General features: G+C 41.3%; 1 protein-coding gene and 1 long non-coding RNA gene across 3 annotated transcripts in view; one reads left to right on the top strand and one right to left on the bottom strand.

Annotated features, from left to right (window-relative positions):
* The window catches only part of KCNK1 (potassium two pore domain channel subfamily K member 1), a 33,815-nt gene extending 12,964 nt beyond the window's left edge, over positions 1–20,851 (bottom strand). Inside the window, exon 1 of the mRNA XM_086631572.1 lies at positions 20,497–20,851. Coding sequence (XP_086487698.1) covers positions 20,497–20,851 — 355 coding nt within the window. The remainder of the gene's footprint in view (positions 1–20,496) is intronic.
* LOC147529258 (uncharacterized) lies at positions 20,716–22,636 on the top strand. 2 transcript variants are annotated; one of them, XR_015223024.1, is made up of 2 exons: positions 20,716–20,752; positions 21,409–22,636. It is a non-coding gene; the product is annotated as an uncharacterized LOC147529258 (long non-coding RNA). The 2 variants fall into 2 exon arrangements; XR_015223023.1 differs by having other exon boundaries at positions 20,722–20,761.
* The last annotated feature ends 2,824 nt before the right edge of the window (positions 22,637–25,460 follow it).

The following is a 25,460-nucleotide window of genomic DNA, read 5'->3' as shown; positions in this document are numbered from 1 at the left end:
ATAAATAAACCAAACATCTCATGCCAGAGCAGGAGTAATGATTCATATTTCCTACTGAGTATGTTCTTAGCCCTCTGAAAAGTTATCTCCTTTCCTGCAATAAACTCAATCCCAACTCCATGACTTCTCTGGAAGTCCCACATGAAGAGAGAGCAAAAGCTCTTACTGACCTGGACCTATGCACAGGGTGACACTTCTAGTGGAAAAATAACTTCTACAGAAATAAAAGAAATAATTATCCATATAAAAATACATTAAAATTCAATATCTAACAAATATTTTGTGTGCATATTATTTTTAAATAAATGTAATAAGCATTTAGCACTTAATACATAAATAAATATGTAAAACTAAACTAAAACTTGTATGAAAGTATTTCATATATGCCACAATAAATATCACTACTGTTTATATACTTTTCAGTTATTGTATACTTACTGTGCTACCAAAACAGAATAAAAATATTTCCTTGCCCTCAAAATGTGCAACTTCAGTACAAAATACAAGGCAGTTGGTGAACATGAACAGAAAGGTGGAAAAGAACAAGATGATACTGGGTAGTGTGCGACACAACAGCATCCATATGCCACCTGCACCATCACTAGTTAACCCACCCTTTCAGGTGTTTAGATACACTGACGAGCACCCCCTGAGCCTTCTCTTCTCCAGGCTGAACAGTCCCAGTCTCTCCCACCCCTCTTAGAAGAGATGCTCTAGTCCCTTGTTAGCGGCCCTTCATTGGACTCTCTCCAGTAGCTCTGCATCTTTTTTGTTCTGGGGAGCCCAGAACTGGACCCAGCACTCCAGGTGTGGTCTCACCAGTGTGGAGCGGAGGGGAAGGACCAACTTCCTGCTGGCAACACTCCTAATGAAGCTCACGATACCATTAGCCCTCTGCCACTGGGGCATGTTGATGGCTCTTCTTCGGCCATTAATTATGCAAGGAAAATGGAAAGTGCATTAGGTCTTTTCAGACAAGTTTAGCAATCGGGACTAGAATAAAACCATACGTTGTGTATCTATTTATTTTCTTAACTATAGAAAAATTACAGTACCATTTGTTTGTAACAAGAACTCCTATGTATCTTTTTTGCTATTATAAGTCCACTTACAATTTTCTAGAGCAATACATGCTGTCCCCTTCTGCAGCTTAGCAGTTCTGGGAACTCCCAAGTTCCAAAAAACATTTTATAATTCCAAAATTATGGAATGGAAAACCTTACATTATTCATGTTTACCATTAACCCATTTCTGTGATCTCCAAGGAATATGAATATTCTTGCTCTTTCCAGCTAGGAAATGTATTAAGATGGTTGTTGCCTTTGTTCCAACCTAGCTGCAGATGCTGGAGAATTGTCTGAGCAGAAATTTCTGTACCCTGGACTATATTAGTGTTGCAGTGCAACTTTAGAGATAAACATGAGATACAGAAGGTAGGAATATTGATGTTGTGGCCTGGGCATGTCTTTCCAATTCTATTTTTTTTTCAGTACCACTTATGTAGCAAGAGGAATTGTTGTCACTTTAAATGTTCAGAACAAATTACAATAAAGCACAAATAACCTTTTATTTCTTTCTTCAAATTCTGACATACTGTCATATGAATTATTATAAATATTTTCTCTAATGTAGAGATTAAAATATAGTCACATCTTTTCAAACTAGATAAAAAAAACATGTTCCTGAAGACTGATGAAAAATTGCTTTGCTTCACCTGTGAGTTAGCTGCTCTTGTGATCCACAAACACTAATATAGAAAGGCATGTTAAAAATATTTTTCAATCAAATTTGAGTGACAAAAACGAAGCAGTGCAAGTACCCTGTTGTTATTTGAATCAGCAAGAGAAAAGCCACAGTTGGTGCAGGGGGACCCCTGGAAATTATGTATTTATAGATGGTAATTTTCCATTTAAAAAATGTGATCGTTTTTTATATTCTTCACATCCCACAGAGGCAGTAGGAGACATTACAAGATGTCGTGATGAAGAAAATGTTTTTATGTTGTTGGCTTGTCAACAAAACTAGTCCTTTAAAACATGAAAATAGCTTGGTTGCAACAGGAGCTGAGATCTTATTCTAAAGATCTCAATTGAACGTAATGGAAAAAAAGCAATGTTTGATCATATTACTTAAAGGATCCACTATCTGTCAATTCCTGTCCAGAACCAATTATTTTGGCTATTGGAATGTAAAGTATAGTAACAGGAAAAATAAACAACAACAACAAAAAAATTGCACAGTCACCTTGCTTACATTAGTATTACTGCACAGTAAATGTGAATCTATAGAGTGGAATACTTAGTAGCACCAACCTAAATTCACCATTATATTTAGGGAAGACAGGGTTTACTTCACATCTGCTCTACTCTGTTTGCAAAGACTGGATGCTCAGTAATAGCTGAGGTGTGCTTCGCTGCCCTCCTCCAAGAGTGTCTGTTTGAGGCTGTTCAACTGAAAAGCAGCCCAGTCTGCACACTCCAAAACTGCTCCACAAGTGTGAATCAGAAGTGGGAACAATCTGGAGATTTGTTTCAGCAGTGCATTCTTGATCTCAACCAGAACACTACTGTAGGGCCAAGAAACCTGGCAGACTTCAGCTGCCTTCAGTTTGAAGCTGAAGTTAACAGCAGTTCTCTAGCATGAGCTTCCGCACTCGTGTTCAGAAGGGCTATGTCAGAGTATCTTAAAAGCACGGATTCTCATGTGTGAAGTGTTTCCACTTCTCTAAAGGGCTCCAGATTTTTTGTAGGAAAGACTTTCACTAATAGTTTCTGAATTGCCATCATGACTCTAAGATGAATGATGACAGTATTAACAGTTTGTGAGGCTACCTGAGCAACAGGTCACTTGAGAACATACAAGGATGCTCCATGAAGTGACATGAAACTAGATACAACTCTGGGCCAAATCAAAAAAATGCTAATACTTCCTAAGCTTGATCCAGATACTCCACACTTCATCAGAAAGTTCATCCACGTCTCGCTCACACCACCATGCAAGGCGATGCACACCAGATGCAAAGATGACAGCCTGATGGGCGCACTGAATGGCTAGCAAGCAGTAACGCTTTCACTATTTAGATTAGATCCAAGGAAGAAATTTTTCACTCAGAGGGTGGTGAGGCACTGGAACAGGTTGTCCAGAGAAGTTGTAGATGCCCCATCCCTGGAAGTGTTCAAGGCCAGGCTGGATGAGGCTTTGGGCAACCTGATGTAGTGGAAGGTGTCCCTGCCCATGGCAGGGGGGTTGGAACTAGATGATCTTTGAGGTCCCTTCCAACCCTAACCATTCTATGATTCTATGATTTACAGTGACTGCTGTTTTAGACAGTATTTATCCATAGTTACTATTTAATGAAGTTCAGTGAAAAACATCACAACTGTAGAGCAGCCATGCTAATGATGAAGTCATTCCCACACTAGCAATTAAGATCCATATATTAAGGAAGTGCTCAGTACAGACGCTGTGGAGTAGAAGGACATGTTATACTAGAGCAGCACAACAGTAGACAGAATCCACTGCACAGGAACCAAATGCAGACAAAAGAGTAAGTACAGAAATTAATATGTCCCTCCCACATCTGAGATGATTATTAGCAAGTGTTTGGTGCCATACTATCTCTTCTCAACAAAAGTATCGGAGAGAAATACAATTCAAAAGATAGACACTTTAAGTGGAAAGTGATAGCATCTTTCATGCCACTGCCTGACACTGGATCTTGATAATCCTGCATGGATACATTATATATGAGCAAAGCAGACATTATCAACCCAAGGGTACTCTTAGACCCTTCCAGCAGTCTGCATGAAAGCACACATTCACACCACCAAAAAGGGACCTACCATGCATGAGAGAGGTGTGGAAGGACTCCAGGTGAGGCACGTACTCCGTTCCAGGGCTAGTAAACGTGCCTTTAGAAAGGACATGCTCTCTGCAGGAAGAGCTTGGCTTTCCCACTTACCCTGCGAGGACAAATTTTTCAAATCCGAGCTGTAAGCTACAGAGCTCCTATCAAACTCTCCATTGAGAAACTCCTTTTTGTTGTGCCATGCTAAACCTTCAGCCTGACATGAGGTTCATGTGGGCTGGACCTGTGCTCCCACAGAACCCTGACAACTTCAGTCATGTTTTTTGAAGTGACATTTCATTAATGAAGACTTCATGCACTCTGCATGCTTCACACGGTGCTCCAGGCAGGAGCAAAGACGAAATATGTCAGTGCATTCAGCAGACAGAGGTCTCCTAAACTTCTGTGGCAAAACATTCAGGCTTTACTTCTATCACAGATGACAGTCAAGAGATATGCATGCATTTCTCAGTTTACTGTTTTGGTTTGGTTTTTTGTTGCTGTTGGGTTTTAACATTAACAGCATTTTTTATTTTTAACTTGAAGTCTTTATACTAGAAATTGGTTCTGCTTAGTGTTATCCTGGATTTAAGGCCCTCTAAGGCTTAAACTGCAACCAAACTATTACCCATCCAGTGCTGAGATTCCCACCCCCCTGCCCTCCAACCTCTCAATAACAGCACATTTCTAGAAATATCTATCCACATCACATCTTTAGATCCACCTCTAGCCAAGATGTAGCATAAGTAAAGAAGCCTATATATTGTTTCAAAAGCTATTTTCCCTGTAAATCATATTCATTTTTCATTGGAGGAAAAACATGAAAATGACAAAAGTTTGCTGAATAAAACCCAACCAACAGGTCAAAAGCAAGGTGAGACTTCCTGAGGGCTCCTCTGAGAATTCAGCCAGGAAAATTCCAATTATTCTTTTATTGGTTTACTTGCCTGCTAGGCAACAGATGGTCAAAAATCTGTATCAAAGTAGGGGCCTCACCAACAGACTACTTTATTATGAATGTTTCCTGACAGAACAAACTCTGTAAGTCTCAGGAACTTAAATCTGATAAAGAGAAATATGAGTGAGCTTTGTTAGGCAAGCTTTACTTGTAGTCCTCAGAAGTGTTACAGAACAAGATGAGGTTTTGCACTGGTCTTTTGTTAAGGGTTTTTGCACTTTAATGTTCAGCAACACATATGCAGCAGCAATATCCCAATAATGGATTTTTAAAGCCGCTGATCACCAAGATTAACATGCAATCAAAGAAACAGCTTCATTGAAAACCTTCTTAGCTTCCACACCAACTTCAAGGTATTGAACAGGGTACAAGCCTTTCTGCAGTTCTTTCTGTGATTCATATCCTGAAATATTCAAAGTAGGAAAAAATCTTAACATGGAAAATGTTTTTTCCTCTGATATCGACTAGATTTAGCCAGTAGCTGTCCATGATAGTGATCTTCACGTTTCTCATGTTTGTTTGGTAAAAAGCATGATGAGAGATTTTCATCTTGACTGCAGCACAAAGGCGCTATGTCTTACACAACAGCGATATTTCCAGAGTTTGTATTTAGATATGGCAGTCTGCACCTATGGAAAAACTCATTTTAGCAGCCAAGACACATTTAGCATCTAACTGGCAGTGAAGCTGAGAGGATACACACTTTCTGAAGAGGCTGGTTGGTAGAAGATGGAGCTTTTTCTTTCTGGAAAAGGTCTGGAACCATGGTTTCATTTCCTGCTGCAACTTTCTCTTTCCCCACCCCCTCTACTTGTTCTGTAACAGGTTTTAAAGGTCTATCAAATACTTCAGCTTCCACCACTTGAAAGACCTTGTTTATGCATGGTGTACCACAGGGACGTGCCAGCTGCCACTGCTGAGCCCTGCACCTGTGCAGTATGGTACTCAGCTTGAAGCCTGGTGCAGTTTACTGGAAAGAGGTTTCTAAAAATTGGTAATTTGCACCTGTTACCATCCCAAATGCACCTTGGGATGTGTCAAAAGCTTTGAATGTGTTGCAGTGGCACTTACTGCAGTGCTTTAATCACGTATCCAATTAGTGAAGAATACCTAGTCTTGCTAAGTTATCATTTCTTGCACTGAAATGAACCACAGTTGTTCTTCCTACCATCTGGGAATAAAAAGAAACAGCCAGCTGCAAATTAGTATGCTTCCCACCTCCACTTCTGTAACACAAATTGCTTTATTGCACCATCAGAAAGAACTGAGCATGAAAACAGTGAATGAAACTGGTATTGTGGGCAGTAAGGAATTATAACACAACATTAAAAAAAATTAGGCCGTTTCATGCTGTAGAGTTAAAATCAAATCTGTAAGCAGCATCTTTGCATTAAAATGGAAGAAAGTGTTACCTGCTGGATGCAGGAGGAGAATAGGAATTTATACTTAGAATCTTGTTATCGATTTAACATCAGGAATTCAGGGAAATTAACTAGCATCGGCTCCCTTGTTTGGCAGAGGAAGACACATAGTCTTTTGTAAGATACTTCAATATTTCATACATAAATCAGACATCATAATGCATTTCCATACAAATAAATCCTATTTCTGTCTTCTGTTTTAATAGCTATTTCTCAGAAACATGAGGAATTCAACAGTATATAAAACAAAATAGAAGCAAATCAATTTTACAGAAATAGCAAAAAAAAAAAAAATCACTAAAGCAACTACAAAACCATACAGAACTGAAGTGCATCAGTCTCCACTTTTACACCCAGCATATTCCATGTAGAATATTAATTTATAACTTAAAAATAATAATTAAGAAAAATGAAGAGACAATATTTACACAAGGGGCAAAGTGAGACACTTTTCAGACATGATGGCTTATTCTAAACTGTAAATCACAGTCCTAAATATGATGCTTGATGGTACTCCACCATTTGAGTATAGCCTAGCTGAATATACTCACAGTTTCATGCTCAAAATAGAACATTAATTTGCAAGGCCCAATGGGGAAATATTTCAACTATTGTGAGAACTAGCTTACGAAACGATAAGCAAATTTTATAGATCACTAGTCCTATTGAATCATTCACATGTTTAGGACATCCCACATACCAAGCACTAACTGTGGGAACCATAAATTTGATTAGTTACAGTGGAATCAGGATACCCAGGATAATCACAACTTACTGACAAACAAACAGAAAGGAAAAGAACAGCACTGTAGCTGCATATACTATTTATGTTCGTAAATGGATGAAATGTAGATGGTTTTGTTTATCAGAAGTTATTTAGAAATAAACAGTGATGCAACATTTAGAAAGACAAACTACAGATACAAGACATTTAGCCAGCCCGTAAAGATATAGACAGAGCAACTTAAATGCTCTGTGGTTTTCAAACACTATATTGTCTGTTTAGATTAATGGCAATTTATTTTAAAACTGTGAATGTATCTTCAGTTTGTTAGAGAAATGTCTCTTTGTGGGATATTTGATGTTTTCAGAAATTCGTACAACTATAGGATGATTCTCCTCGTGAAAAATACATCATTCTAACCTCTCAGTGACAGAGTAAGAATATCCCGCAATATAACGAACGTAGGCAACATTAAATCAGAAGGGTGATTCACCAAAAATGCTCCGACTGCCCAATCACAATTCTAGACCTACCATGTCAAAGACCATCAACACTGACAACAATTTTGAGGCTCATTTCCTTAAATCCCATTATGTTAAGGTACCACACATCAGAAATGCTTAGCAATCATCCAGGCTGACGACTGACTACGGTCTCATGCTCAGCAGCACCCTCCTGCCAGTGCTTACATTTGCAAACCATGGCCAACGTGGAAAAGGCGGGATCAATGCAACCTAAGGAAAGCAGGATGCTGTAAATGGCATCTCTCAGACCTCAGTATAAAAGGAAAGGGAATGTAAAATGGTTGGTAATTCCAAAATAAAGACCTAGCATTGAAGAGCCTGGGCAGCAATGTGTAAATCGATAGTTAACACATCTTTTCAAGGGGGAAATTTCTTTGCAAGCATCTGGCCCTAAGAACATACCCCATTTCTTGTGATTGTCAAGGATCGGAATTTGTAAATTAGTTACACCAACTAAACAGAACAGTAGGACTGCGTTACTTCCTCACTAGTTTCAGAGACAATGCAATTTATCACATAATGCTAGTCACCAATGGGGAAAAAATAAAGTCCCCCTTGAGATCCGTGTACCTGGGGCACACCACACAGAAATATTTCAGTGGTGGCATCTCTATTGACAAAGAGGAGTTCTGTTAAATTCTTTCAGCTTTGCTAGCTGTCATTTTAATCCTGCTTGAAATAGCACTCCTTTACAAGGTGCAACCAGCAATTATCAGATACATTATCATTACAGGAAACATGTTCTTAGGTTGCCAGCTCCTTTCTTACAGTTTTTAATTTGGCCGTGCATTTTTGATTCTTTCCGTGCTTTCACCAAATTGTTACATGAAATGTCTAATCTAATCCCAGAGTTACCACTGAGAAAGATCCTTTTCTCTATGTGGGTCTGCCCCCTCTCACACTGGTTGTCGTTTACCTGACTGCAATAACTCAGAGTAAACTAATCCAGAAGAAAGCAAATACATTTCTTCCAATCTGATAAACTGACTTTGCTTACTGTTGTGGTCCAGTAGGCAAGAGTCCTAGCATAGAGAATAAGGTTGGACCATAGGGTGGGACATCTTCCTTCTGCTGGCAGAGCTGTTAAGTAGGCTCATTCTGTTTTGTTTTACACCACCCTGAGCAAACATTTTACTAGGTATAAGTAGAGGCAACCAAAATGCTAAAGCAGAGCAAACACCACCTTCTTCCCACGCAGGCCACTCACACATTTGGTAAATTGTGTGGGCTGTATTAACTGATGTTTAATTTGTTTTCTACACACAGTGCACAACTGAACAATTTCCTAGAAGGGAGTGTCAATATTTCTGGAGTCTCCACTGAAGGAAAGATACACAGATGTGTATTGCACTCTTTGATAAGGCTTCTGTAAGTCCCTATTCAAGTAGCTGCAATTTCCTCTAATATTACTAGGCAGAAAAGCTATTACTAAAAGAAAAAGAAGAACATTCAATGCAAGAAAATGAAATGCAAGAAAAAGCAGGATGGGAAATCAGCTTACTGTATGGAAACACAGCCTAGCAGCAGGAGCTGAGAACTGCAGGACAAAATTCACTGGCTTCTATTCTCAACCATACTAATGGCTCTTACATGATCCTTCACAACCGTTTTTCTTTGTCTTAGTTCATCCTTTTGCAAAATACATACAGAAATAACACTCTAATCTCACAAGATGCAGAACATAATAAAGGCACTCCAATCAGTAAAGCAGTTCCTGGTATGTGCATGCTTCAGGGTCTACTGATAGAAGGTGGTTCAGAAACATGAAAGATTATTGCCATCTCCCTCATGGCATCTAGGGACTTGGTACAATGCAAGGCTAAAACCTGGAACTCAAACTTCTGTTTGATACGTTGAGAGAATTTCTAACTTTTGCTTTGGTTGAGATTCACAGCTACTAATATCTTCTAGCGTAAGTGACATTTTCCTCGAAGCAGCATACAGAATTCTGTCAGGTGACAACTACCCCCAGAAAGCATGACCTGAACATCCAGCTGGCTTCGCTTAGTACAAATAGCTGCACTAGAAGTTACAACTGAAAGACAAAGGTTTATCTTTGCTCTACAGATAGGCAGAATGTAAATGCATAATGATTCCGATAATGAACTAAGGCAGGAGTTTGACTTCAGATTTACTCGTCTTATCAACATGAATTGCTGATTCACGCAATGTAACATCACGTAGTGCTCATGGTTCTTTGCTTGTCCAACTGGAGTTGCAGCAGTGGACTAGGAGCCAGGTTGGGGGCCTGGACTTCTCAGATGTGCAAACACACGTAGATAAATTAAAAAAAATCTCTTAACTTCACATAAGAGAGCTTCATTGCCAACTATTAACCATTCACATGATTTACAGCATTTTGAATTCATTTCTATGCATCACAGTTTACAGTAGCTAGGACTTTCAAATAGTAACACAATGATACATCTTGGAGCCTCAGTCATTTTTCTCTATACTGCTGAGTCAGCATTCCAATACTAAATAAAAATACAGCCATGAAAATAAGTAACAAGACATGCTGTGAAGTATTTAAAATTTAATTGCCCATTAGTAAATCATATATCCTAGACCTTCCAAAACTCTACAAGGGATAGAAGTTCTCCGGTTTGCTTTAGGATTTTCTCATTTCCTTTAGGCTGCAGGCTCCAAATGGAAAGGTCTATGCCATTGTTGTACAGCACGCAGTTTGGTAAATAGCTACTTAAATAACATACAGAGTAGAGATTTCATGGCCTTCTCACATTAATCTTAAATATAACAAGCAATTTGTAGGGCTCTCTTGCTCCTTTTATGAGGTGAGATGTATAGGATTGTACAATGAAGTCCCCAAGAGTTAAACATCCAAGATACTTTTTTCTCTGAACACGTTGCTATTTTCTGAACGCAAAGATTTTTTTTCCACTACAGCTTCCTTTAAAGCCATGTATAGTACAGTTCCAGCCTATTAGGGAAGAGGTGAAATCAGAATCTTTGCCCTGCCTTTGCATTTGATGACTCTGAAGTAACAAACTTCCTTTCAATCTATATTGTAAACAAAGGAGGATACCTACTCTAGCTTGCCTCTGGACTTTGGCTCTACCACTGCATGTTGCAATGTCTGAGCCTGCCAATCACATTTTAAAAGCTCGACTGTGCAAAATATGTATTCATAGTGTGCTATATAGGTTTAAAATAACAAAGAAGGTAGAAGACCAAGTGTCATGTAAGAGACAATTGAGTACAGGCTTTAAAAGAAAAACATGCCTAACCCCCTTCCCAGCCACCACTGACATCATTTGAGGTCTTCTGAAGGATCACTTTTGCCTCTTAATGCTAAGAAATCTTCTCACATTTTGAAATAATTATCTTTTTGGTATGTATTTAACCCTTGTGTGTAACAAAAAGGGAGAAGAACTTTCTGAAACAGCAGTAAATTTTACAATCCTTGTTGAGCTGGCTGCCTCCTTTTTCCTTACGCAGGAGAGCTTTTCCCTGCAATTCTGTGTTTAGCTTAGCTTCAGGATACTCATGTCACCTTTAGGCACATTACTACAGAAAAGAAGATGCAAAAGCAGATGTGCACTCATGACAGAATTCCCATCAGGCTTCGTAGTTGTGTAATTTTATGTAGGGCAGACTACTTTTCTCTTGCCAACAGACCATGTGTTCATACTTTTAGTCTCACTGCATACGAAAAGCCTGATACACAGCTTTTAGCAACATTGCAGGAAACATGCTGAAGTAAATATGTAACTTATTTGCAATTTTAATGGCATATAGTCATATCAACTAAACGCAGTGCCTTTACTGTAAACACTGAATAAAGAATATTTAACCTCTAAATTAAATATTTTCAGTAAAGTTGTGAAAAGGATTCCTTTTACAGTCATTTCAGCATACCACAACTAGCAATGTCATACAGCCAGTACAACAAAAACTAAATGCCAAAATCTAAGTGCTGCCTGAAATTAATTTTCTTTTGTAAAAGTCAGAGTACTGAAGCGAAATTCATCTACCACTAGAATTAAGCTTCTGCTTATTAAAAAAAAATATGTAAATAACAGTACAATTTATGTCTTAACCCTACCATTTCAATATCTAATTCTGGTTGGTCCTCCTCTCCCCCTAAAATCAACTCATATTTCTGTTTTTCGAAACCATTTGTGAAGTAGCTACTGTTAAGGGATTTAAGGTTATTTAGCCGATTCGATTTAAATGGTCTTCAAATAACTGAAAGACACAGAAGATATTCAGATACTACACATAGGATGAAACTCAGAGTACATTTTAACCCTTTCATTTCAGCTTCTGGAGTTATTTTTAACATCTTCAGAAAATATATTCAGTGTGTGGAACATAAAATGCACAAGGAGCAAAAGATGACAACCCCATTCTCATGGTGCCAGTTCTCTCAAAAGCTGCATTTGCAGTGGTACTGAATGATGCTTGAAAACATTCTGTATAGAAGCTCTGGTTACGCCAGAAGTTTTCACTTTGTAGGAGAGGACAGTAAAAAGACGCAAAAAGACTCTACTCCCTGTTAGCATAATGACAGTCTGAACTCACAATTTTCAGGAGAAAGATGGAAAACTGCTGTTAAAGTTTCTACTGGTAAACAGTATGCAATTTCATCAGAGGGCACAGCCTCACTTTCTCGCATGCAAGCGGAGCCGCACTCAGAGTACCGCTTTGGCTTGTTCTGCTGGCAAAACCTGTTTCCCAGCCCAACCTCCTCCCTCAGTTGCTGCCAGGGAATGCTGCCTAAGTGAACTCCTTGCTTCCGCGTCAGCATTCTCCCAGTTCCTCAAAGATGCTGTGATACCTCTGAAGCTGCTTAAGCTATTGGCACAGAATCCATTTAGAGTACAGACTATGGTTCTGCCTAGGAAGCATCAGTTGGTAAACGTTTGGGGTCTGGTGACAGCTGGTGTACCACTGATTCATATGTGCTTTTCCTGCAAGGAAGTTTTCATACTCCGCTTTCAGAGATGAATGTGTATCTCTTTCTTTCCAGGGGAGAGACAATCCATATACTCTCGCAAAAGCCACTCCAATACTTTTCTGAAGCACAGCCACTTGAAAGCTTTGCTCCATTCATTCCTTTCAGTCCTGGTCTTAATCAGAACAACATCTCTGTTCTGTCCTTGTAAGAAATGCAATCTGTGCCAGGTTTCAGCTAGGTTCTTAAGTGAGAAAACAAACTAACACATTTCTCCTAGGATCTTCTGGGTCACCATCAGTAACTACTGTAGGACTTTGGTTGAATTTTACACAAATATCATAACTTTGAAGCAGCTGAGGTCAGATCCATAGAGACAGTAAGAATTTAGGTAGCTAATTCCCAAGAAATTTTTTACTGCTATTCTTTAATCCTGAAGGTATCAAAACTCTCGTAGGTATCCTAGTTTTTCTCAGGCTGCTAAAATTCCACTTCTACACTATCAAGATATATCCTGGTCTTCATACGGTTTAGCAGCTTGTGGCCTACTTTATAATTAACCTGGAGCAATGGCTAAAGTAGACATTTCTCCACAGATTATGATGTTCTTCTATCCAAAAAGCCCATAGATTTGTAAAACGATGCTGCAGTGGGCCAAAGTGGGAAAAAAATCCCACACCATCCAACAAATAAATGAAAACAGGAGAACCTACAGATTTGAAAGAAGACTTACTTTAAATTGCATTCACATAAAAGTGAAAATCCTACTCAGCGATGGTCAGGAACAGCAGGATTTAATTGTTAAGAAGTCCTGTCTGAAAGTGTACGTAACTTCTAGCTTAGGATTTGATTTGAAGATGTCAGTAGAATGGTAATAAAAATTCCAGCTTTGCAAAAGGATTACAAATAGAAACTTTTTAATGAAAGGCAGTTTGAGAAATTACTCTCTTCCTTTCAATAAAGATGTAAATAACAGAACAAAATAAAGCCAACCAGAGTAATAAATTAGAAATAATAATAGAATAACAGGAGGCCATGTAATCCCTCTATGACAAACAGCAAATAATTTTAACATAGCTGAATTAGGAAAAAACAGGGAAGTAGCAAAGTTAACATTTTAAAAAATGAGTCAATTAATAAGCCCAGGGCAGAACACCATTAACTCAGTCCTGACCCCAGTTATACTTTGTGTATCATACTAAGTTCAATGGACTGGTTTTGTGATTTTTTTTTTAATTTTTTTTTTAGTATTTTTCCCTTCAGCAGAGGTAGAATGACCCTAGACCTGACACAGAAGGACTACAGGGGCAGCAGTTGTAGTCCATCACCTGCGGAGATGTGCTGGGCTGGCTCCTCATCACTGGGAATTTAACAAGACAGCTGGAACAGCAGGACACAGAAGTGAGTACAGCGCTTGTAAGAGACACTCCATCCGTCAGCAGCCAGCACTGCTCCAAACAATAATACAGTCATGCTACTCCATGGCTTCTCCGATTTCTGCCAAGAGACCTTTTTTACTACTCTTTGGCCTGTAAAGCATAAACATTGGATTACAGCTACTCTTGCCACCCTTTGCAAGCACAAGCAGGAGTTTGGCACAGCTCATTGGTGTACTCATATAAGAAACCAGGAACTGCCAGCCTGCTTGGAACACAAGACAGGACAGACCCGGACTTCCCCTCTGTTCCTGCCTACTTCAGTAAGAAGACAAGAACTTTGTCCCGGACACACAAGAGATAATGTGACCGGCCTTTCGGCTATAACTGTTACCTCTGGTAACTAAAGCGCGGCTTGTGTCCTGAAGTAGGGAGCCTAATAGCCTTCCCAAAAAGTTTATCATTAGTTTTGACAGATACAGGTATTTTGGAAATATTCATACATGAGATTTTTGGTTTGTGGTTTTTTTGGTGGGCTTGCTTATAGGTTTTTTGGGGTTGGTTTGTTGGGGGTTTTTTTGTTTGTTGGTTTTGGGTTGGGTTTTGGTGGGGTTTTTTTTTGTCTTTTTAAAACCTTCTTAAGACCTCTCCTCTCTGGCTTTAAATCTGATTTTTTTTTTTTTAATTTTGTTAAAATTAAAACATCCAATCTACTTTCTGGGCATCAGTCTATACATACTCATCTTACCTCCCTCTTACAGCTTCCCTAGATGGTATTCTTTTTGTCTCATCTTCTTAAAGACAGCTAGAAAACCTTAGTTCAAATCCTTGTCCTGAGAATGGCATTAAGCAGAACTCAACTGAAACCTCCTACATCCCAGCACACATCATCTTAACCCTGGGGCCAGACTAGAACATGACAGCAGCAAGTTAGAGCTGTTCGGCAGTGTATAAAATATAGAGATTTTCCCTCAAGAGGAAAGTAGACACACAGGAAGACAGAATGACTCTCACTTTATGTTTATACTACCTAATCTGAGAGGTGGGACGCCTGGTTCCAGGACAGTCTACTGATCTATCTGGAAAGGGACAGCTTCAGAGACAGTAGTTATAACTACCCTGTCCCAGAACACCCCGTAGCATTCAAACACTCTCCTGGGACTCCGTTCCAAAACCCTTCAGGCAAAGGAGTGAAAAGAACGTGGTTTCTCACACCTCAAGTCACTGCCCAAACAGTTGGCCTATTGAATGTAATCCTTCTCCTCTGGCATCTTTCTCAACCTACCTCTTCATTTCCTTTGCTTTTCTTAGAAGCACTCCAGGATATAAAACACTCTGTTGCAGGGCACAGCACAATCTCGCTTTGTCTCCTAGATCATCCCCAGCAAATTACCTTTTCCTGTAGATGTCGTTGCTAAGTAACAAACAACTCTTTCAAGAGCAACAAAGTTTCTTCCCAAAGTTTGGCATCTCCACCCTGGTGAATAGTTGCAATTTATCACATGCATTTAAATGATCTGTGAGTGCTACAGTCAGAGCAGTAGTACAAGGAAGCTTCAGTTTTCTGCCGGAGTCAGAGGTGACTACTAGAGAGGCTGACTGACTGAGTTTAAACCATCAGAGTTTGTACATTTTCATACAAGAGGCAACAGAGAATCTTATGACAGGTCTCTAGACATACATTTGGTATGAATTATGAAATGTATTTACTCAGTGTGTTAATGAGCTAATACAGGCATCCTCAGAACGCAGGCCACATATTCTGAGGCTAGCAAAATAAAAAATGCATTTAACATTAAATTCAAGTATGGGACAAAAAAAAATCTGCTTTCCCTAAAGCCTCTGAACTATCCTCTTTCTAATTAAGTTGAATTCACATTCTTCCATAAGATAGGAAAAACCTAAGTAGCCTTTTCTACCCAAGGGCTCTATTGTAAGGGCATACGAATCTTGCAATGGAGCGTTTACAAAGACATCATGATGCTTTCATAGCATGCCCTAATCTTCCATGGGTTTGGTAAGATCCCTACTGCACACTAAATATGCACTGGATGTGGAGTCTGTTCCCCCCCTGAGGGGGAAGAAAAGTGAGAAAGATCACTTCCTGACAGAAGAACGTGGAGAAAATGATGGAGACTGACAGGTTTCTTTCTCCCTGGTCTCTTCATATGGACTGCACCTTCTTTTGCAGCATGTTCACTGACTCCAGCACAACCTCCCAGTTTGTTATCTTTCACAAATAAAAGCACAGTTTAGTTTTCTCTTGCAAGTCATCAGTAGCAATGCTTACGAGAATGAGACCTAACAAAGAACATCCTTATGAATCACATGATATATGCATTAGTATTAACCTCCTCATACTGCTTGCCAGCAAGACTCATACAAGATATTTAACTTGAATGCAAAGCTTTCCCCGAAAGCTGTATTGTTTCTTTACTAGTCCTTCAACCAAGCAGTTTCAAGGTAACAGCCACTGTCGGCATTTAGCTATTACTACTCCACAGATGTTCCTTACTCTATTCAGAATACAGCAAGCAGAAACCCGAATTCAGCACATCACGGCTCTTTGGTGTCACTCCTTGCAACACAGCGTAATACACCCATCCTTAGCACCATCACTGAAACTGGTAGAGGCTAAATTCTGGAGAAGATGCTGATATGCAATAACCACCTTGCAGACAACCACACTGTGGGCTTCAGAACTGCCCTCTCCTCCTTTCTCTTACCATCTTGACTCCTGGGGCTCAGATGAGAGTCCAGAAAGATCTTAACAAAAAAAAAAACAAACAACAAACCAAAAACAAACATGCATTGTCATCATAGAAGACACAGCTTCTCCTCACTCTTCGTCTACAAATCCCTAGATCAGGACAAGGCTATCCTAACTTCCTTGTAATGTGTGTCTTGCCAACTCTATCACAACAGAGAAGGATCCAAAGAAGCTCTTTCTCAGCATCCCTCCGGTATCCAAATTTTAAATGAAACCTACAGTTCTGTGTGATGGAGGCAAAAATACTCAGTTGAACAGTCAGAACAAGACTTATGGTCCTTTTGCATAAAGTGTCATGAGACATCATTACACTGAGAAGACCCTTTCCAAAACCAAACATAAAAATACAGGCTCCAAATTCCTTAATTGGCATCTCCTTTCCTTCAACAAACAGAAGCCACTTTACTCTTCATATCTTGCAACACAACCAATATAGATTTCTTTTTTTACTCCATTCTGCTTACAGTTAATGTAGTGCAGTATTCCCACATTGCACCAATGTAGGATAAGATCTCAGAGCCTAACAGCATGCCAAGAACAGTAAAAACACAGTAGCTGGGAGAGCAAGCGCAAATAATTACTTCGTTTTTATTGCTAGAAATAAAACACATTCATACAGATGGCCCTCACAACAAAGACAACCAGAAACAACTGCTTCAGCAAGATCATTCATGCCATCTAGCATGGAGACAAGTGATGACCACAGACGTGCATAAGGTCATAATTACAGAGTTTCCAAGACAGATGCTATTTAAATACACCCAATTGTATATTCTTAGTGTTTATGCTGTCAGTGATTAATGACCAAATTGCTTCCTCTTGCACACTGGTCATACGGCATTCTGCATGACTGCTTAAGTTGCACAGGGAGGAATAAAGTTGTTAGAAAAGAAACCTGCTACCAGTCACTGCTACAATCTGCGGAAGCCTCACCGCCAGTCCATTTCACTGCCCTTTGTTTGCCTGTCCTTCAGGCAGCTCGTGACAGTCCTGTGACAGTCCCTGTGCGCAGCAATACAAATTGCTTTCAATTTGCCTTACTGTGTTTATTCTGCAAACTCCCTCCATTTAAGACTTTTTTCCAAATTCTTAATTGGCATTATCATTTTCTTCCAAGGATTTTCTCTAGTGAGTAAGAAGCCAAAGAACATAATAAGGATGGGAGGGAACAAGAAGTGGAGTTGAGGATGCTAAAATTAAACACTTTCCCTACATGCTTTATATAGAAAACTAGAAGGCTGTGAAATAAGCCTTGTCCTCTGTACAAGGGTAGGTGTGCATTTATTTATGTGATGAATGACAAATTCAGTCAGCCAAACACAAGGAACATCGCGGTGCTCCCTGCAATTTCACTTATGCACAGAAGCAACCCTCAGTTGGTACCACTAGTACCAGGGTTCCCTTTTCTCATGTGTCCTTACTGTACTTGGCAAAGAGAGGGCATTTCAGGTGTACAGTTTATAATAATACAGCATTTTTGGAATGTTCAAACACTTCCCAACAGCTGTTTGAGATTACCAGGCAGGTTCTGCTTCTTGCTTTTCTTTCATTTTAACGGCCATTTCGAAATACTCAAAAGATTTCTTGCACACGTGCAGAGTAAATTGGGAGGGGGAAAAGAAAACCCACACCTCACCAGAAATCTGTCCATTCTGGGAAGAATTTGAGAAAGTGTTGGACATACTACATTGGTCTGCATTTATACTTGTCAACTTGCACAAGTTCTTACTTATATTAGATAGGAAACAAGAAAAGCTAAATGCCACTGCATAAAACAAGAAACAGATGGATTTTGTTAAAAAGGGGTCCAACACAAAGGGCTATTGGACATAAAAAGAATTACCACCATTTGATGCCTGGTCTATTACATCAATGATGACTAGATGAACTCCAGTTCTGAAATTCACGGAAATAATAATATTGCATGCATTTCAGACCTCTGTGTTTTCTAAGCATATGCCATTTTAGTAAGAGTTTTCTGAAAGGTTTTAAATTTGGACTCTGGTACCTTGTGTTTTCAGTACTTTCCTGTGTAGAGCCTCTATGGTCAAACCAGCTAAACGCGCAGCGCCAGGTTATGCCTTGCCCTTAAGCAAGGGTGTGCAGTGGGAAAGAGGTATCTCTGCCTGAACTGTACTACTGAATCCAAACATCCTGTAGCTATGTCTTAGCAGGCAGTACTAAAGCATTAACAACTCAGTTCCATCCCCACTGTCCTGATTGTGAACATATTTGACTGATTCATCTCCAAAATCAATATCGCAAGATTTAAAAATAATGACTGCAGGGATTGTGGATGAAATTTTTGTCTGAGCAAACAAAGAAGTTACATACACTACACTATACAAGAACAAATAGAAGGATATTCTTTATACCCTTTTTTTGATAATGCAGGTTATTGTTTTATAGAAAAAATAATTTGAATACAAAAAATAGCTCTTAAAAATTATTTACGTTTTATAGTCCTAGAAAGTGTAATTGATTAGGAATGGAAACAGTCTTCACAAGGTCAATTCAACACCTTAAGTTTAAAGTACTTCGTGGTTTTACTGAAAGAAAAAAAAATTAAGTGCTGAAGTACTATCACAGTTCCATGCTTTTCTCACCAATAGTATTACTATACATTGATTAATGCTTAGAAATTTATTCACTGCAAGCATTTAATTGTCACAAGTATTTCACTTTATTCTTACAAACTCTTACTCTAGTTATTAAGCTGGGAGGAGGTGTTACAGGGATACTCATAACTCTATTCTACTTTCTTTTTAAAAAAAAAAAACAAAACACAACTTCCTTATAACAAGCAGACAACCTGGATCTGTAAAGTCAATGACAACTATTTTTAGGACAAGCATTGCCTGTTTTAAACCAGTCAGGAAGCACCAAAATAGGATCAAGTAAGTAAATTATTAAATGTTATTATTGATATCAGCTGATTATATTTCCCTAATAGAAAGAGTGCTCACCTAGGGGCAGAGGGAAAAAAAAAAAAGTAAAAAAGCGCTGCATCTTTTATAGTAGTATCCAGGCACTGTCAAGACTCAAAAGGCTAAACTAGTTTTAAGGTAATTTTTGTTATTTATTCTCGAATAAGAAAAGCTTTAAAAAAGACTTCCAGTGAACCACATTCAAGTTGCCAAAGCCCAGCTTCCCAGCACAAATGCCTGCACTCATCCTTTACAAGAAGGCTGCAACGCGCCTGCTGTAAAAATAAGTGCTTATAAAAACTATGGTCAAAGGAATGTTTCCTCGGGCTTTTCAATCTATCAATGAAAACTGCTAATTGGAAGCAAGTAGGCACTATCGTTTAGTCTTTCACGTGCAGGGGGGTTAGAAGTAGATGATCTTTAAGGTCCCCTTCCAACCCAAACCATTCTCTGATCCTTTACATTAAACGGAAATTGATGATAAACGTGAAACTGAAATTTAACTTCGCTATTATACCCAAGTTAGCAGTTTCCCCACGAACAATTCAGACTGAAAAGAAGCGCAAAGGAGACTAAGAGCTTAAGGAGAGACCCCCCCCCAGAAAAAAGGCATTTAAAAGTTAAAAAAAAAAAAAAAAAGATGGGCACCTGGCCGGCTTCTCAAAAGCACTAAAATTTTCAAGCTGAGGGGGGAGTTGGCCTCTTCATGCTAAACAGGGTGGGTTTAAAATAGGAGTGGTGCATCTTACGTAAAGTATTCCTCTCACACAAGAGAGTTTGGCGAGTAACGAGGGCTCCGGAGACCAACCGCCGCCGCTCCCCCCTCACGCCCAGGGCCGAGGGGCTGGTGCGGGGCCGCCGGCGTGAGGGGGGAGCGGCGGGTCCCGGTCCCCGGCCCACAGGCCCGGCTGCCCCCACGCTCTGCGGGAAAGGCGGCCCCACACCAACCCCTCGACCTCCGCGGCGGCCCTAAAGGGGGTCCGGGCCTCCCCGGAAGGCCTCCGGCGGCGGGTGGGCCGCCGTTCCCTTACCCGTGGTGGAGAGGACGGTGCTGGCGAAGAAAAGGGAGGAGGTGAAGTCCCAGTTCCAGTTGCCCGAGGCGTTGCTGAGCACCGAGACGCCGTAGTTGCTGGCCTCCAGCACCCGCACCAGGAACTGCTCCAGCTGCTGCTCCGAGAGGCAGGCGTGCTCCTCCAGGAAGCGCTGCTTCAGCTTGCCCAGCTCCTGGCGCAGCAGGTCCTCGTAGGGCAGCTCCACCGAGGAGAAGACCACGGCTCCGAACACCAGGTAGAGCAGGTAACCCAGCACCAGCAAGGCGAAACACCAAGCGGAGCGGTGCTGCTCCACCAGCCGCACGCAGGAGCTGCCCGCCAGCGACTGCAGCATTTTCCCCCCCCAAGCCGGGGCCGGCTGCGCCCCGGGCCGGGCTGCCGAGGGGGAAGGAGGGAAGGGACGGGGAGAGGAGAGGAGTGGAGGGAAGGGGAGGGGAGCGCGGCCGGTGCGGCCGCCGCCTGCCCTCTCTGCGGCCGCTGACTTTGAAGGCGCGGAGCGGCGGTGATGTGGCGCTCACGTGGCCGCGCGGCGCAGGTACCGCGGCTGAGGGACGGCCTCCCGCCGCCGCCCGCCCGGCCCCGCTCACCCACCTCAGGTCTCCGCCGCCGGTGAAAGCGGTCTTTTCTCTCTTTCCCTTTCTGTTTCGGTGACACGGGGGGGCCCAGCTAAACGTTCCGTGAAGCCGACCGGGAGCTCACGCCCCCACCCCTCCGCCGTCTCTGCGGCGGGGTGGCGTGCGGCCGGGCGCCTCCCGGAGATTTCCTCCCCTTTTCACACAAAAGTGTCTGGAGATTCCCGTGCCTCCCTGCTCCCCACCCCCTGCAGTGAGGAACCCCCAAAACAGCAATTCCTTTCACTGTTTTGTTTTGTTTTTTTCCACGTTTCAAAAGGCACGGAAGAAGGTAATGCCGGAGACGGAGCGGTGTGAAGCAGGAGGCTGAATTTCAGTTTGGGGATGCGATGCGTTCGAGGAGGAACTCTGATGGCCGGCGTTAATGTCCTCCCGCAGGTCCACTGGGACGTAACTTCAAAATGGGGCTTGTTTGGGGCTGCGGTTTGAACCAGCTGACCTCCAGGAGCCCCATCCGAACGAAGTGAATCTTTACTTCTGTGCTGCGCTCCTGGTGGTACTTACTTTTTAATGGTACGAAGCAGCCAGCCGGGGCTCGGAGCAGTGTCCGTGATGAAGATAAATGCACCGTCCTGCCAGCCCTCTGTGTGGTCCGAACCAGTGATCTTCTCAAGTTTCACTTCAAATGCTTCTTCCTTCATCCATCTCAAACTCTGGCCAGCAATCATACAGTTAACCCACAAAGAAGTTCCTCATCACATTAAAAGGAGCAGTGAAACTTGTAGCTTCCCAAAGCATCCCTTGAGGTAACGAAAGGCACCAGCGAGAGGAGATTCTCTAGTTGCATCCTGCAGAGCTCTGCCACTTCGCTTTCACCTCTCAGCCGATGGCAACTTGTGCAGTCACAGAATCAGAGTGGTAGCTTGTAAATTAGAAACTTACTGGGGCTGAGCCGGTGAGCTCAGACAGAGTATGTCCAATCTGGCAACATATCTCAAAGCCGTGAGGTACCCCTCTGAGCTGTAAGGGCTAAAATGGGAAAAGAATGTCAAAATGAAAGGCACATGTGCTGGTTTTGGCTAGGATAGGGTTAGTTTTCTTCACAATAGCTAGTATGGGGCTATGTTTTAGATTTGTGCTGAAAACAGTGTTGATAACACAGGGATGTTTCCGTTATTGCTGAGCAGTGCTTACACAGAGCCGAGGCCTTTTCTGCTTCTCACCCCACCAGCAAGTAGGCTGGGGGGGCACAAGAAGTTGGGAGCGGACACAGCTGCTACAGCTGACCCCAACTGACCAAAGGGATATTCCAGACCATATGATGTCATGCTCAGCATATAAAACTGGGGAAAGAAAGAGGAAGGGGGAACATTAGGAGTGATGATGTTTGTCTTCCCAAGTCACTGTTACGCACAGTGGAGCCCTTCCTTCCAGGAGATGGCTGAACACCTGCCTACTGATGGGAAGTAGTGAATGAATTCCTTGTTTTGCTTTGCTTTGCTTGTGTGCGCATCTTTGCTCTACCTATTAAACTGTCTGTATCTCAACCCACGAGTTTTCTCACTTTTATGCTTCTGATTCTCTCCCCCATCCCACTGGGGAGTAGTGAGCAAGCGGCTGTGTGGTGCTTAGTTGCTGGCTGGGGTTAAACCACAGCACCACGAAATAATTTTTCATGCTAGAAACTTAAAACGATATGTCAACGTTTCCTTTTATACAAAAGCTACACTGGGCTGTGGGTGTGAATCTGGCCTGGCAGAACGGCTCATCCATTTCCTGGCCCATTCCCCACTGCCAACTAGAGCTGAGTTGTTCCAGGGGCTTAACCCCCCCCTGCATCTCTTGTTGGGTGATCAAAATGTAAAGGCGTCGTGCATGCAAAAAGCAGCTGCTTGAATGCATGGTCAAATAGCACGCTTGGGGGATGTGGCAGGTACATACCAGACAGGCCCAGCAAGCAGACTCTTGATGCCGTGCCAGGAGCGCACACGTGTTCTGGCCTACACATGTGCATCTGCCATGTGCGCGTGCATGTGCACCTCTTGCATGGACTTTCGATCATACAACCGGGGAGGGGGCACCATAGGCACTTGGGTGTTTTGGTAGGAAGACAAACTTTTCCCGCAGGGCTAAACTCCTGAATTGTTGCAAGGTAAATGGTTCCAAAGTGCCCTCTTCATATGTATAAATTGTAGCACTGAACAGAGGTGCAGCCTAATTAAATTAGGGAAGGAGTCTGAAATGAGCAACTGAAGACAAATATGCTATATATCCAAGAGTTAATTGACAGAAGGAGAGACAAAGGCAGAGGTGTCACGTCCGTACACCATCACTTCAGCACCTTTCATCAGCATCAGTGTATCTTTAAAATGTTTGTTTGTTGTTTTTTTTTTTTACTGTAAACCAGTGATGTATAGGAAAAAGGCGATCTAAATCAATAACAGTGACAATTAATAATGGATACTGTCTGAAAGAGTGTAATGCAGACAAGCTTTTGAAGAGAGTATTCCAAACAAATGTTTTATTGCATTGCACTACGACAGCGTGCATTTAAACATCATTACAGAAAAAGAGGTCAAGGAACCTGATTGACCAATTTGGTATGCTTGGCTAAGTCCATCCAATTACTTAATCACTTGTCCCCTCAAATTCCAAATGACTGAGTGTCTCCATCTATAATAGAAAAACCATTTAAAACAATATGTGTGACATACTGGGCTCCGTTTTGATCAAGTGTACTCGGTTTGCCAGATACAATAGGTTTCATAATATCTAATTTATGGCTACATCTGGTAGGTGCAGTTGCATTCATGATAGGGAATGGCATGTCTTTGCTATAAAACAATATTTTCCCAACCTTCAAGCCAAATATTTGTTTAAAGGTTAGAAAATGTTTGCCTAAGAACAAACATCTCTTCAGTGGTGATAAGAAACTGTGGCTGGGTAGCTGAACGGTTTTATTTAGTGGCCTCTTTTTGTTTTCCATTTTTATGAATCACTCATTCTCCATTCTTAGAAGTCTCACGCTTGGAGGCTTGCTGGACTAGAGAGAAAAGGAGGACTGTCTGCTGAACAGAACCTGCACTGCTCTTACAACTCGATTTTTCCCCCACAGGTTTTGGGAGACATGGGCTGGGGAGAACAGCAGCAGAGCAGCACAGCTGTGTCACCAAAGCGTTCACGTTCTTGCTTCCAAAGCAAATGCCTGGACAGTCTGAGTCTTAGCCACCATTGTTTATGTTCATGTTTTAACTCAAAGCCCTTAATATACCTGATAATTTAATTACAGTTTTCATTGCGATAGATGTGCAGAAAGCTGTCATAATGTTCAGTATTCTGACTTTGAGTGATTATATTTACTATGATAATATTATACATGAATGCAATTATGTCATTCTGGTTTAATTCCAGATCATGCTATGTCCATTTTCACCTTGTTTTGCTAGTCAAGGATCAAGCTAGTCACAGATTCAGTGCACTGAATCCAGTGTTTTGTACTGCGTAACAGAAAATCACAATGTACTTCAGCAAGGAAGCAATTTCTGACTGAAATTCTGGAGCAGGCTGTTACAGAGCAGTCTTTTTCCAGCAGAAGTTTCATTCTACTGTGATCATCCCTCTCAATAAAACATGAATCCAGTTAATAAAGTGTACTACATCATCACATCACTCATCCTCTAGCTAAGCTCAGCGATGACTGAGTTCCTTACTGCCAGAGAAATCCAGGTATTAGCAGGGAGAAGAAATCTGCTATTGGTAGATACTGGTGCTCCCTATCACACCAAACTCCCCTCTGAGGTACAGAAAATGCAAGTACGAGCTGCCCGTCTACAAGGGTAGAAGAGAAGACAGACACTCTAATTCAATCGTAGAACTGAGAGAGATAGAAATCATGAGGTGCTAGAGAACCACAGAGAAAGTTAGTAGACTGTCTAACTCTGCTGGTTGGAGAGATATGGCAACTCCCCTATCACATCACTGGGTTAACAGCTTCTCTAGGGTTGTCCAGAGGCTGAGAAAATCCTCTCTTGTAAGAAATGTAAGGCCCTCTCAGAGCTGGGTGAATCACATTTTCTGTTAGGAGAGGAGAAATTGAAATAAAGAGCTTTTGTGGTAATGGCAGCCTATTTTTATCTGAGCTTTTTTGGTTAACTAAAAAAATCTTTTATTCCAGTAAAATACTGAAGTGTTCCAGACACTGGAAGACAAGGAGATGGTGATAGGCTGGAGGAAGATGACAGCCTGGTGGCAGACAGTGACCAGAAAGGGGGCCACTGCACTCTAGTCTTTTGTCCAGTGAATGTAAATGATATTAGACAAAAATACTAGCTTCGGTGAAAAGCAAGAATAGTTCCTAAGAATGCCCCAGTG

The sequence above is a fragment of the Tauraco erythrolophus genome, chromosome 2, assembly GCF_009769465.1.
Source record: "Tauraco erythrolophus isolate bTauEry1 chromosome 2, bTauEry1.pri, whole genome shotgun sequence".
Taxonomy (NCBI): domain Eukaryota; kingdom Metazoa; phylum Chordata; class Aves; order Musophagiformes; family Musophagidae; genus Tauraco; species Tauraco erythrolophus.
This window is presented reverse-complemented; position numbering and strand designations above follow the sequence as displayed.